Source organism: Manis javanica, chromosome 3 (genome assembly GCF_040802235.1).
Source record: "Manis javanica isolate MJ-LG chromosome 3, MJ_LKY, whole genome shotgun sequence".
Lineage (NCBI taxonomy): Eukaryota > Metazoa > Chordata > Mammalia > Pholidota > Manidae > Manis > Manis javanica.
In genome coordinates this window covers 38,291,029-38,305,638 of record NC_133158.1, presented here as the reverse complement: position 1 = coordinate 38,305,638, position 14,610 = coordinate 38,291,029, and the positions used below count along the sequence as shown (strand labels likewise).

The following is a 14,610-nucleotide window of genomic DNA, read 5'->3' as shown; positions in this document are numbered from 1 at the left end:
GGCCTCTCAGCACTGGCAGTGGGGTGCTGGCACCATGAGGGAAGGGTTGGGACAGCCAGGACCCGTGTGGAGAGAGGCTGGGCTGGAGCAGAAAGACCAGAGGCAGGGGACAAAAGGAGACCCTGGGGCAGCCCAGGAGACAGGAGAGATGTGGGCAAATGGTGAGGAGGGAGCCCGGCAGTGGCTAGAGAAAGACACAAGGAAGGGCTGGCTCCCGACTGTCTGCTGGGAAGGAGGGGAGCAGAACTCTGATCCAGGTCTGTGGCCTCAAGAGGCCTGGCCACTGACAGGGAGGCAAGGCCAGGGGGTGGCCTGGGTGACTTACTCCATTGGAGACGTCCCAGCTGAGCATCATCCTGGCCTTGTGCTCAGCCTCCGGGGTCCCGTCCAGCACGAGGCCAAAGCCCCCATTGATCACCTCACCCCTGCAAGAGGCAAAGAGGTCTCCAGACCGCTCCCAGGCCCCACCCCGCCAGGAGCAGGCAGAACCCCATGCATCTCTCCGAACATTCTGGAGGCCTTGGCTCAGACGGCAGAGGCAGCAGGTTGGACCCTGCCGCCTGCAGCCCACAGCCTGCTCTCTCTCGGCTGCCTAGGGGACGTGCGAGTCACTCTGCTCAGGGTTGTGGGCTACAGCTCCTGCCTCTGGTCTTTACCCCATCCACTACAGAGAGTCACTTCCTCCACAGTTCTCAGCACTTCCTACAGGTGCCCTTCCTGGTGGGGTCTCTTGCATTGCTCAATCCCCTCTAATTCCTCCTGATTTTGTCTTTAGGCTCTTTACTTCCCCTCTCTTTTTCCTGCCTGCTTTATGTGTAGTTAGGGGTCCTGACCACTTGGTTTGAAGGGGAGTTCACTTCCTTTCAGCATTTTCTGCTTGCTAATGAATGCATGTTGGGGGGTGCCATGTGGACCACCTCCTCTCACAGTTCTAGTGGTTCCTTCGAGTCTTAACCGTGTCACCTGAATCTTCCTGAAGTATGATGGCGCTATCCCGCCTGCCTTACGTTTGCTGGGAGCTTGTTCTCTATCAGCCATGGGGACCCTCTCCTTCCTGGTGAGCCTGGACCTCTGTCCTCACCCTCGTCATCATTATCAAGGCCTGCTGTCCAGCCAGACCCGGCTGCTGTCCCCACCCAGCCCATGACGGCACCCTGCATCCCCCCTCTGGTTACGCACACAGGAAAAGCCCTTGATCTTGCCAGCACTTGCCAGGACTCTACTACTAAACCCACACCCCTGGGACCACAGCACCTGGCCTTTCAGGCCCCCTTCCAGTGAATTTGCACTTTCTCCTTCCTGACCTGGAAGGTGCAGCTAGTTTCTCTGGGCTCGGGTGCTTCAGACCCATCCCACCTTATATGCTTCTCTGCCCACTTTGGACCCTACTGACAATTTCAGCCAGTTGCCATCTAGAAGTGAGGAGCCCTCTGCCCTGGGAGCCACCATTGTACCCCATCAGGGCACAGAAGCTGAAAACCCTTGCACATGGGCCAGCTGCCCCTGCCCTGCCCTCACCTGCATCCCTGGGCCTGCAAGTTGGCTCCCACCCCAGCTCCCACCAGCCTCTAGGGTACAGGATACTTTGAAGAGATTGAAACTCGTCACCATCCACTGTCAGAGGCTGATATTGGGTGTCAGAGGAGAAAGAGGGCGGCAGCCACAGTCGCCAAGCAAGGACCTCAGTGTGTCCTTCAACCAGAGAGTTCTTTGGAAGGCTGGAAGTACATCTTTCATCTGGGAGCCTGAAGCCCAGATGGCCAGAGAGCAGAGCTGCTCAGCTCCAGGAGACATCAGCAAACCCTGACCAAGGAGGAGCCTGGACACACATCAACCCCAGGGGACCGCATGGTCAAGGTGGCACCACTGGGGGAGCAGTGGGGTCTCTCACAGAGGCTGCTGGCACACCTGGATGTTCCCTTGAGAAACACGTAAAATCACAAGCCCACATTGCACGTAAAGAACAATAAGGACCAGATGTACAAAGGAAGGAAATAGTCACAATCATAAGACGAATAAAGAAGATTTAGGAGCATGTTTTTTCATAACTCAGGAATGTGTGTATGTGTGTGGGTGTGTGTGGTGGGGGGGTACTTTAAAGCAACATTTAGAAAACAAAGAGCCCGAATAGAAAAGTCACTGGATAAAGATGGAAGTCCCCTGTGGGGAAGGGGGCCCACCCAGGTACCCCTTCCAGAAAGCCCTGCTGTGGGGAAGGCGGTTAACTCACAGGCCCCAGTGACTCCTTCGGGTCCTCCCGGCACAGAGACTGAGCGCTGCCCTCGCCTGCGGCCCGGCCCTTCCTGCCCCAGGCAGGCTCCTCCAGGGGCAGTCTTGGCTCCAGAGCTCCCTGCTGGGTGGCATGCCTGCCGGGTCTGCATGAGACTGTGGGTCCCCTCACCCTGCTCCCCTCTTCCTTTCCAGGTGTCTCTGCAATCAGCCTTTTGCACACTCCCAGCTCCGGCTCAGGTCGGCCTCCTGGAGAACCCTGCCCACACAACTCCTATAAGCAGAGTTCAGAGACACGGAGAACGGATGGAGGAGGCTGGCAAATCAATGAGAAAAAGCCCATGACTCAAAGACAAAAATCTGTGGTGAACAGTACAAATCAAAACAAAAAGGGCTTGTTGCTTCCCACCCACCAGCCTGGCAAGTACCGTGTTTAAAAGGGTGATAACACCCAGGGTTGGCGAGGTTACACAAACAGGAATATTTATATGGGAAAACTGGATGGTAGCTCTCAAAGAGTAAAATGCCCATCCTTTTTGAATCTGCGATCACAAAGAATGCACGCACATGATAAAGGTTAGCATTTATGGGAGTTGTGCCACGTGTCAGGCCCTGTTCTGGCTCCCTCGCAGTGATCTGTGGTAGGTTAGCGCCTGCCTCCTGCAAACTGAGCTCACTGTGAAATCCAGGCAGTTACTGACCTGTTCTGCTCAGCACTTATTTCTAGATGACACCGTTGTGGCAATTAGAGGAGCTACCACGTAAGTTTAGTCCTTGCACATTATGCACTATATAAGGTTAGCTAGTCACTCATTCAACCCTGTCACCACTAGGCTGCACAGCAGTTGTTACCATTTTTTGATGGGAAACAAAGCTCAACAAGCTTAACTTGTGCAGATTGACTTCAGAATCCACACTCTTTATTGTGCTACAAAAATACAGGTGAAGAGGCTCCCCATTGTGCTGGGCGGGGTGGCAAAGAGGTCTATGGGCGCACATGGTGAGAGCCCTCCTGGCTCCGAGTGGCTCTCGGGCCCCCAGAAGCAGCACTGTCTGGGGGCTACTTGGGTCTGCTGAGTCTCAGCCCCACTCCGGATCTGCGAGACACAGTCTGCATTTAACAAGCTCCTTGGGGATTCCTACGCATGTTCAATTTTGAGATGTGACCTAAGACATTGTGTGGTAGAAAAAGAAGTCAGTATATAGGTAAAGATGGCAGATCAAATAAATACATTTATTCCTCAAAGTCATGGCTCCCCTAGGGCTGGATCTGAGTGTGATGACAGAAGGCAGTGCGGAGGGTGACACGGCAAACAGGAAAACACAGGGACTGAGGAGAGGTAGTGAGGTCTGTCCCTCCCACTCAGCCCCCAGGCGCCCTCCGTAAAGGACAGGAGACCAGAACAGTCTTCACGGGCCTGTCCGGCCAGCCTGACACCAGAGGCTGACCTCTCCTGCTCTGCAGCCCCTGGCCCAAAGGTGTATGAGTACCCAGGGCTGTGGCGGGCCCATTGGCACGCTCTCCTGAGCAGACAGACTGCCAGCAAGACAGGCACCAAGCAGGCAAGCAAAGGGGCTCCGAGGAGACAGAGGCAACAGAGGGGCCAAAGAAGGACCCACAGCTGATGTCATCTTGAGACAGGGAACGGTGGGTGTAGTCAGAGTAGGGTGAGGGCCTCCAGGAAAAGCAGGGCAGAATGTTTAGTCAGAGCAATGTAACAATGGGCAAAGAAGTCCCTATTGAAAGTCTGTGCTAAGCATTATGCAAGGTCAAGGTCACACTAATTCCCTAGGGTAAAGATACAGACATCTTCAGTGAGATTAGTTAAAGGTCAAAGGGCTGGGAACAACTTGGCCTGAAATGTTTGAGTGTTCTGCAAGGGTATCAGCATAACCAGTGACTCCGCTATCAGCCCTAGCAATCAGACTATGACCCAGCCCATGCTGAGGACAGGGCAGGTGATGCAAGTCCACACCCCTAAGTTTTTTTCATGTTCTCGAAAAATCCTCAACTGCCTATAACACCCCCTAGACAACGCACCACTACGGACTCTCTTGTCCCCTCCTGGCATGAGCCAGGAGCTCCGTCCTTTCACTTTATCTCTAAATAAAAGCCTGTACCTTGCTCTTCTACCTTGAGTGTTTGCGAAGCTCATGCGTCGGCTTCGTGAACAAGAACCCCGGCATCAATCTTGGAAACATAAGTGCCCCAAAACAGGGAGCCAATAGACAAAATAAAACTGAAAGCAAATCAAGAAGTGAGACAGGGACCATGGACTTAGACAGAGTAGGGTGAGGGCCTCTGGAAAAAGCAAGGCAAGACATTTACAGTCAAAGCAATGTAACAATGTCAAGTCCCTATGGAAACTCTGTGTTCAGCATTATGCAAAGTCAAGGTCACACTAATTCTCTAGGGTAAAGATACCAGACTAGGAATATGGACATTTTTAGTGAGATCAGTTAAAGGTCAAAAGGCCAGGAGCAACTTGGCCTGGAATGTTTGAATGTCCGCAAGGGTATCTCAGCATAACCCATGACTTCACTGTAAACAGCCCTGGCAAACAGACAACAGCCCAGCCCACCCTGGGGGCAGGGCGGGTGGTACAAGTCCACATCCTAAACCCTCAGTTCCCAAAAATCCTCAACAGCCTATAAACCCCCTAGACAACGCACCACTACGGACTCTCTTGTCCCCTCCTGGCGTGAGCCAGGAGCTCTGTCCTCTCACTTTATTTGCCTGTACCTTACTCTCCTACCTTGAGTGTTTGTGAAGTTCATTCTTTGGCTTCGCAAACAAGAACCCAAGCATCAGAAGTAGCAGGATGAGCTTATAACTCAGAAACAGGAAAGGAAAAACAGAGCTGAAGGTTTGAAGTGGTTTCCACTGGGACAGATTTTTTTTCTTTTTTCTGATTTCTGGCAATAAACCTTGCGAGAATGCCTGATGGGGGTCCAAGGTGAACTTGAGGTACTTTCCTAAGAGTCCTTGAGAACAGCCAGGATAAAGGGCACTGGTGCCAGCATCCCACGGGACTGTGTCCCTGCCTGTAGAGCCATGGGGTGGCAGCAACTTGGGAATTGCCAGGGAACATCCTTCTCGGGAGCCCCATGTTCAGGGGGACAGTGGCAGGCTACGCCCTGTCTAATTCTGGCCCTGCTGCCCTCTGTCCTGAGGCCCTTGTGTCATGGACACTTTCTGGGGCCAGCTCTGCTCTACCTCGTCTTGCCTCTGCTGCCCCGTGGGCAAGGCTGGGTGGATCCTGGGGGACCACAGATCTGGGTTAGGAGCCCAGCTCCACCACCAGCTCTGCGGCCTTGGGCCACTCAGTCTCTGAGCCCCTCCTTTGCCTCTGGGACTGACTCTGCAAATCCAGGGCCGAGGAGCCAGGTACCAAACAACCAGGCACTCCTCTGCCCTGGGTTTCTCCAGCCTGTGCTTCAGAAGGAACATGCACTCCGGTCACATTTTCCATTACTTAGAGACACCTGACTGGGCTGCAGCCCGGCGTTCTGGCCTTGAAAGGCCAAGGCTGGCTAGCTCGCCAGAATGCTCTGGGAAGCGCCAGCGCTGAAGGACTTGGCACTGGTTGAGGCCAGGATGGATGCGGCCAAAATGGGCTCCGAGGCGGTTCGGGGATGGCCTGGCCTGAGACCTGTCCTCGTCTCCAAAGCTGCAGCGCCCCCTGCTGTTCCAAGTAGCCCGGGCTCCAACCTGGCCCTGGAGCCCGGCGGAGACGGCTTCACCGCCTGACCCCCGGCAGAGGCAACCCGTGTGAGGGCAGCTACTTAACCTCAGGAGCCTCAGTTTTCTCATCTGTAAAATATATTTCCTTTCTAAGATTAGGTACGAGAGTGGAATCAGAGTTCAGCAAATGCTTGCCGCATGGTCCACGTGCAATAAATGTTAGTTATTCATTATCCTTGGCAGTAAAAGTAATATTGTGGCTTAGAATTAGACTTACATATTTGGTCTTTGTCCAATTTCTAGCTCACAGCTCCTAAAGCTGTTGGAATTTTCTAAGTGCAGAGAGCCATCTGGGCGACTTTTGTTATGTTAATGACGTGACTTCTGGAAAGCCCCCACCCCACCCCAAGGAAGGTGGCTGAAGGCTGGGGGACCAACCCTGCAAGCCCTGGAGGGTTGCAAGTTCAGTCCCACCCCTGACCTCCAGGGAGGGGCGAGGGGCTGGAGGTCGAACCACTCGCCTTGGCCAGTGATTTAATGACTCATGCCTGTGTAGTGAAGCCTCCATAAAAACCTGAAAGGACAAGGATCAGAGAGCTTCCAGGCTGGGGACCAGGCCACTTCCCTGCACCACTGCACAGGACCAGGACCACACACTGTAAGGACAGAAGCTTCTTTGTTCAGGACCTCACTCTATGTATCTCTCTGGCTATTGATTGGTATTCTTTCATATGCATTGTAATAAATCAGTAATCTAGTGAGTTAACTGATATCCTGAGTTCTGTGAGCCACTCTCAAAAGGCAGGGAACTCAAGGAGGGAGTCAGCAAACCTCTGATTTATTACCACTCTGTCAGAAGCACAGGTAACACCTGGACCTGCGACTGGCATCCAAAGTGGGGCAATTCTTGTGGGACGGAGCCTTTAACCTGTGGGATCTGATGCTGCCTCGAGTAGAGAATGTCAGAATTGAGTTGAATTGTAGGACACCCAGCTGATGGTGGAGAATTGCTTGGTGATGTGGGGAGCCCTCACAGGTTGGATTAGGGTGCAGATTTATAGCAGACATGTTCGTGATGGAACTGCAACTGTCACCTGAATACTCTCCCAGAAACCCCAGTTTCCTCCTGGTGCACACTGGAAACAGGCCCCAGCAGAACAAAGCTGTGGACAGGAGCCAGGTAAGCCCAGAACCCAAGTCTCCCTCCTCCCCACCCAGCCACCCGGGAACCTCAGGTGGAATGAACAGATCTGGGCCAGGGCAGCACCGTGAGGATTCCTGGGGAACGGACAGGAAAGGTGCCACCGCTGTCCTTGCAGTACCCGCAGCACGTGTGACAGGTGGTGTGACAGGTGAGACCCAGAAATTAGAGTGTCTTGGGCCCTCTGATTTCCAGTTTATGTGAGGAACACATCACAACAAAGGCATTAGCAGAGCGAGCTCTGGTGGTGGGGAGCAGGGCCCAGGACCCTCAGGGAATTCCTGAGACTTCCATGTCAGCCCACACCAGCACCGCCTGGTTCTCCAAAACCTCCTTACCAGCCGACTCCCCCGCCATTATGAAGAGCCACCCAGGTGGCACCACGAAAGGCATCTCCCACGAAGTTCTGCACCGCCATGTCTGTGGACACAGAAGCCACCACCCATCATTCTCTGAACAAGGTGGGTGGGTGGGCATCCCCTGGCTCCTCTGCTGAGCCAGCACCACCCAGGCCTGAAGGACAGATGGGGAACTAGGGACAGACTTCAGAATAGCAAAGATGCATGTCTGCAGAGCCAGCAAAGCAAGAATATTGACAAATGCCCAGCTACCCACTATTATCCTTCCCTATAGTTATGCTCTCTGGCACTGAATGGCAGATAGCATGCCCCAGAGTCAGAAAGAACAAAAGAATTAAAAGGAAGATGGTACTGATTTTAGTTCAGAGAAGTAGTGTCCAAGAGTGCCACTCCCACCCTTAAAACAAACAAACAAAAACAAGGGTTGGGGACAAGCTGTAAATTAATGACCTTCCTTGGTCCCATCACAGAACTGAAGTCCCAGAGCAACTAGCAAGTCTAGGGAGAGACAAGTGCTTACACAGAGAAACAGCACTCAGGCAGGTCACCTTACAAGTGTAACAGAGTGCTAAAGGACAAATGTGAGCTCGCTTAAGACTGTGAGGCCCCTGGGACACAAACTTAAGGAGGTCTGCACACTCTAGCAGGCTCTTTCTCCAAAAACCCTACTGTGTGCTCTCAGAGTAGATCAGGGAGAATCCTGAGATTGCTCTTCTCCTGGTGCCGGCCTGTGAAATGCAACAAATGCAGGTCTAGAATCTGGTAAAGGACAGGAGATTCTCCCCAGGGGCCCTGCCAATTTGACATTAGCCACTGAAACTAATTTCAGACCTGTGACCTTCAGAACTGTAAGAAAATGCATTTGTGCTTTTTTAAGCCAACAAATTTGTGGTGATTTGTTATAGTGGTGGTAGGATACAAATATAAACTATATTAATATCAGAGAATTTCAGAGCAAGCAATATTATCAGGGATAAAGAAGGACATTTCATAATGATAGGTCAATTCTTCAAGAATACATGATAAATCTAAATGAATGTACACCTAACAACATAGCTTTAAAATACATGACACAAAAATGGATAAGAACTGAAAGGAGAAACAGACAAATCTTCAAGCAGAATAGGAGACTTCAAAAAAGAGACATCCTTCTCTCTTAGCAACCACAAAATCAGAGTGGCCACAGCAAAACACAGAGGAGCACATTTCCAGAGGAGTCTACTGTCCGGATTCTGCACAGCCCCCACTCTGGTGGGTGAGACTGTCAGTCAGGCAGCATTTGGGAAAAAACATCTCTTGTGTCCTTAGGAGTTTCTGGTGATTTATTATTGTGGTGGATCAAAACGAGGACTCTATGACTCTTTGTTTTCATTATTAAAGTGTATCCTATAGAAAAAAAAAAAAGAATAGAAGACTTCACTACTCCTACCCCAGAATTTATGGGACAAACAGGCAGAAAACCAGGAAGGATCTAGATGACCACAATAGCAACCAACCTGACCTAGCTGACACATAAAGATCCCCTAAATTACAGCAAAATATGTGTTCTTCTCAGTGCACCAACATAGGCCATATTCCATGTCACAAAACAGCCCCTTAATGAACTTAAAAAGAACAGAACAAATACAAGTTAAGTTCTCAAACTGGAATGGAATTAAACCAGAAGTCAGTGACAGAAAGATGTCTGAAAAATCTCCCCAACTTGGAAATTTCAATACACTAAATAACCCACAGGTCCAAGAAGAAGCTGCAAAGGGAATTTTAAAATACTTTGAACTGAATGAAAATGAAAATAGGTAAAAAGGTATAGGATGCGGCTAAAGCAGCATTTAGAGGAAAATTTATAGCATTAAATACTTGCATTAGAAAAGAAGAAGCCTTCAAATCAGTAACCTTAGCTTCTACCTCATGAAACCAGAGAAAGAAGAGCAAATTAAATCCAAATCAAGCAGAAAAAAGAATATACTAAAGTTTATAGCAGAAATCAATTAATTTGGAAGCAGATGAGCAATAGAAAAAAAATTAAACTAAAACTTCTTTTTTGAGAATATCAATAAAATTGATAAACTTCTAGCCAGACCGACTAAAGAAAAAGAAAAGATTTCAAAGACCAATATCAGAATGATAAAGGGGACATCATAACTCACCCCACAGGCATTAAAAAAACTAATAAAAGAATATGACCTATACCCACAAATTCAATAATTTAGATGAAATAGACCAATTCCTTGGGAAAAAAATAGTGCAGATGGTATTCCTGAGTGTCCATCTCCTTCCTCTGGGATCCCGTCTGTAACTGAAGGACTCCTCAAGGGCCAGGAACGAGAAAGCTATGCAGGACTAGAACCAGCAGCTTCTGTGATGGCTGGAATTACAGTGGGTGTGGTACCAGCAGTAGAAACAGCAGCTGCTGCTTTGAACACTGGCCATGGGACACTGATCCAGTCCTGCATGTGCACTAATTATTTAATTCTTTACAACAACCTTCTGAGTTTTCTCCTTTTACAAATGAAGGAACTGAGGCTTACAGACTTTAAGTGCCTTGCGTGGCCAGGCACACACCCAAGTCTAGAACATCCAACTGTCCCATTTTGCTGGGCCCTGGCCCAGTTTTAAAGCCAGAGTTCCCATAGCCCAGAATCCGCTCCATCCTGGGATGGTCACCCTATGCCACATCTCTTGAGGCATTTTTCATTTTTCAAGACATCATAACTCACTGGATGAATCAATTGATTTTTAAACAAAATCAAATCCAGCATTTTAAAAAAGGTGTTTTTTTTTTAACCTTTTGCCTTCCTCACCTGCACAGAAGGCAGAGCCGTCGTAAATGTTGGAGGTCTCCCGGAAGGGGCTGTCAGTGCCACTCACATCATGGTGGTCTCGGCTCAGGACCACCGGCGCCTGCAGCGGGGATGGATACAGGATGTCTGCCAACGATGTCCACCACGGCTGCCCAGAGGAGGTGGCGGTGCAGGGCCAGGGCCCTCCCCCTGGGGGGTAGACCTTCCGCAGCAAGAGGCGGCAGAGACTTTTCTAATAGACTTCACATATTATGTGCTTAGGACAAGCTAACGTAGAGGAGTCGCTCAACCAGGTGTTGTTGAATAAACAAATGGTTAAAATGCCCAGGTCTCTGTGCAGCCTGGAAGCGAGGTGCCTAGAGGGACGGTCTGGCCGAGCTGTACCAGCCATCTTCCTAAGCCCAGTGGGCTTTCGGGAAGTGCTGGGGGCTGCCACGCTCCACTGCTGCCCCCCGGGATGGGCTGGGGGCTGCTCGCCTTGCTACCAACACCACCTGGAGCTGCCCACAGCCAGTCAAAGGATGGCCCTCACATCCGTCTATCTTGATTTCCTTTTCATATCTGGTTACAATACTCCTGGCACTTCCGCCCAGAGGATGCAAATAAGAGCTCTGCAGCCTGGGCCTATGCAGCAGAGCCACAGGCCCCTCCGAACAAGCGTGCCGAGCTCCAAGTCCTCGACAGTGGGCCCTGCTGACTCAGAGGAAGATGAGGGGAAAGCCAGGGAAGTTTGTCATGGTTTGACAAAAGATAATTTAAGAAAGATGCATGAAATACTTGTGAGAAAGCCAATTCATTTAATCCTCACACCCACGCTTCAAGGGTAAGATTATTCTCCTTTCAGAGAAGACAGAGACTGCGGCTCAGAGAGGGCACCTGACTTTGCCAAGGTCACACAGCAGGGTCAGTGTCAGACCCTGAGCTTGGGGACAGGACTGCCAACACCCAGTTATGGCCCCCAATGTGACACAGATGCAAAACTGGGGTCCCGGGCAATGTGGTGCTGACAGAGGAGCCTGCAGAGGCCTCCCACCTTGATCTGCCCGTGGGCGATGGCATGATTGAAGGCCACAGCGATAGCCACACGGCCTTTCTGGTCTGAGTACAGGATCCTTGCCTGGGAGCCCACCACCTGCAGAAAGGAAAGAAGAGGCACCTCAGTGACCTGCTGCAGAGGGGGAGACTCAGGTGACTTACCCAGCAGCCAGGTGGTCCCTTCCAAGTGTGTGGTGGCTCTAAAATCCATGGGCCCTCATGTCCAGCCCATGTGCAGCCACACCAGCCCCCTGTGTGTCCTCATGCAGCCTGGACCCCCAGACGTCCTCCCAAAATCCATCACCTCAAGGGTTAACCCCTGGAGGGGCCTCTGAGACCCTGACTCGCCCATCTCCAGGGATGTTACTTATGAGCACAACCCTACTTGAGTCCCTCCAATAATAATATTAACCCCACCTCATGCAATTTTTGATTATGCATGGCACAACTCCAGGTCCTTTGCACGTAATCACTCACTAGTGACTTTATGAGAAAGATGCTGTTAGCCTGATCTTTGGCTTCATTTTACAAATGAGGAAACTGGGGCCTGGACAGCAACCTGCCCTGGCCATCCAGGCAATAGGTGGTGTGAGCTCACAGGTGCTCAACAACCAGGGCAGAGCACCTCTGAGGGTAAAGCAGTGGCTGTAAGGAAGCAAAGGCTTCAGGAAATGAAAAGGAATCATTGTTTAGCAACAGTGGTTCTCAGCTAGGATGGCATTTGGCAGTGGCTGGAGATGGTTTTTGGTGCTGCTGCCATGGCATTTTGGGGTGTGGCTGCTGAAAAACCACCTACAATGCCTCCCCACCATGCCAAAGAATTACCCAGCCCCCATGGGCTGGGAGGATGGGCGCACCATGCTCATAGCAGCATTACTCACAATGGCTAAAACGTGGAAACAGCCCAAGTGTCCATCAATGGATGAATGGATAAGCAAAATGTGGTTTAGGCATACAATGGAGCATTATTCAGCCTTAAAAAGGAGGAAATTCTGTTGATTCTGTGACAGAATCAATATGGATGACACTTGAGGATATTATGCTCAGTGAAATAAGCTGGTCACAAAGGAACAAATACTGTACGATCCCACTTTTATGAAGTCTGTGAACTTCATAGAGACAAAGCAGAATGGGGGCTGCCAGGGGCCGGGGGAAGGGGTGTGAGTGTTTCTGGGGACAGAGTTTCCATTTGAGAAGACAGAAGAGTTTGGAGATGGATGGTGGGAATAGTTGTACATAATGTGACTGTGCTTAACCACAGAATTATATCTTAAGAATGGTTAAAGTGATACATTTTATATTAATGTATATTTTGCCATAAGTGAAAATAGAATGAAAGAATTATCTGGCCCCAAATGTCAGTAGTGCTGAGGCTGAGAAGCCCTGTTTCTCCAGAGAGGAGGCAGGTGTTTCCCCAGCTGCCTGGCCAGCGGGTCCGGGGCTGGGGTGGGCAGGGCAGGAGCTGGTGTTGGGGCTGGCCTTGCGCCTGACCAGGAGCCGAGTCTTGGCCACCAGCTTCGCCAACACCATCAGCCCAGTGGCTTCTTGCTGCCTCAGGTTTTCTTTCAAACCACCTTACTTTACCCACACCAGTCACCATAACCCTTCTAGGACAGACGGGTGCCAGTGGGCACAGCAGAAACTTTCAGATTCCTTGGACCCTAGAGGGTAAACTGGGGAGAAACCAGCACGGGTCCGTCAGCTTTGCCAAGACCGTACATTAAAAAAACTCAATTAAAACTTTCAAAAGGACGCTCCTTCTGTGATCACCATCTTCCAGGAAAGAAAGAGCAGCATGAAATAAGCAGGGAGACCACGATCTGTGAAGAGCTTTAACTCAAACGTACAAGAGAGACTGCTGCCCATCCTGCCTAGATCAGGACCCCCCACCTCCCGCCCGCAGCGGTCTCCCTCATCTCCATCTCCACCGTCCGGCCCCTCCCTCTAGGCCCACCTCCACAGTGGCCCCACACATTTCCACCTCCAGCTTGGTCCCCAAGCCCCGGGCCCCCAGGCCTAAGGGCTGCTGGACGTGGGCAGCTCAGCCCCCAGGTGGTCACAGAGACCTCTGTCATCACGAGGGCTTTCGTGGCTGAAACGCACGTGCAAACCTCTGGGCAAGGAGGCGGCGGCAGGTTGGGTGGACCTTGCCAGACCACAGAAGCCCAGGAGAGGGGTCCAGTGAGCAAGGCAGTCCCCTCCTGGCCCTGCGACCAGAGGCCGAGGACACACTAGTCCAGCCATGGGGGCAGCGTCTGGTTATTGGTGTCTGTGGCCAAAGGTGTGTGAACCAAGAGCCCAGTTTCCATTTGCCCTTTGGCTGCAGCAAGCCTGCTGCCACCTGAAGGCCTTGGCTGGTACCCCTGCCTCCCCTGACTGTCACATGGCTGCTTCCCCGCCCCCTGCCCCTGGCATTTACACCAAAGCTCACATGTCAGCCCCTCAGAGACACCTTTCTGTTGGGTCTGTATAGGCAGCCCACCCACGTCACTCCAGTCCTTGTTCACCGTCATGCAGAAGAGGCAGTGGTGTGCCCATCTACTCAATGGCCCTGGCAGTGCCTCATGCAGAATGCCACAGAGGACCTGCCCCAAGCACACAGCATGGCCAGGACGCAGCTACCCTCACAGCACCTCCCCCATGGGCATGACACAGCAGGCTCAGAGAGGCTGAGCCACTCACTCTAGGTCACATAGCTGAGAAGCCAGGAGGCCTGGCTCCCAGGCCCTGTAGGGGCTGCCTCTGAAGACAGCTATTTGTGGAGTAACCAGTGAAGAACCTGACTGGCCCTGGGTGCTGCCCCAGAGACCCAGGTCACCTCTTAAAGGCCCCAGCTTCTTTGCCTAGCAGGCTCCTGGGTGGGTGGGGCTGCCGCCTCCTCAGAGGCCAGTGGGGCAGCCACCTGCACTGTCTCACGGGAAAGTGGGCATCCTCCAGGTGCTCATCCAGTGGCCAGGCCATGGCAAGGAGCACCTCACCTCCAGCCAGGCATCTGGAGGCTCACCCTGCCTCCACCGGCCGAGCCCTCACCAGCTGGTGCTTGGCAGCCTCCCGGATCCAGCGGATGTTGTCCACATACTGGAGCTTCACAGCCGGGTTCACTGCAGGGCGAGAGGGGGAAGGTGTCCCCGGGAGGCCCTGCCCCGTGGGGGGCGCAGACCCTCCAGCAGGCTGCTCAGCACAGGCTCCCGGCCCACACTCTCACTGGAGCCGGGACGTGGTGTCAGGGAGCCCGCACGCCCACACCACACCAGGCCAGCCGACTCCAGAACCAGCAGTCCCAATGGTCATGTGGAGCAG

At 52.0% G+C, this 14,610-nt stretch overlaps 1 protein-coding gene across 8 annotated transcripts in view; it reads right to left on the bottom strand.

Annotated features, from left to right (window-relative positions):
* The window catches only part of UROC1 (urocanate hydratase 1), a 38,708-nt gene that overhangs the window by 3,324 nt on the left and 20,774 nt on the right, over positions 1-14,610 (bottom strand). For 3 of the 8 annotated variants that reach the window (XM_017669914.3, XM_017669916.3, XM_017669915.3), the window contains 5 exons: positions 14,341-14,411; positions 11,309-11,407; positions 10,276-10,375; positions 7,454-7,535; positions 326-425 (listed from right to left, as the gene is read on the bottom strand). In XM_017669914.3, the coding sequence (XP_017525403.2) occupies positions 326-425; positions 7,454-7,535; positions 10,276-10,375; positions 11,309-11,407; positions 14,341-14,411 (452 nt within the window). The other 5 variants (XM_037023703.2, XM_037023701.2, XR_005062763.2 and 2 more) reach the window with 5 other exon arrangements.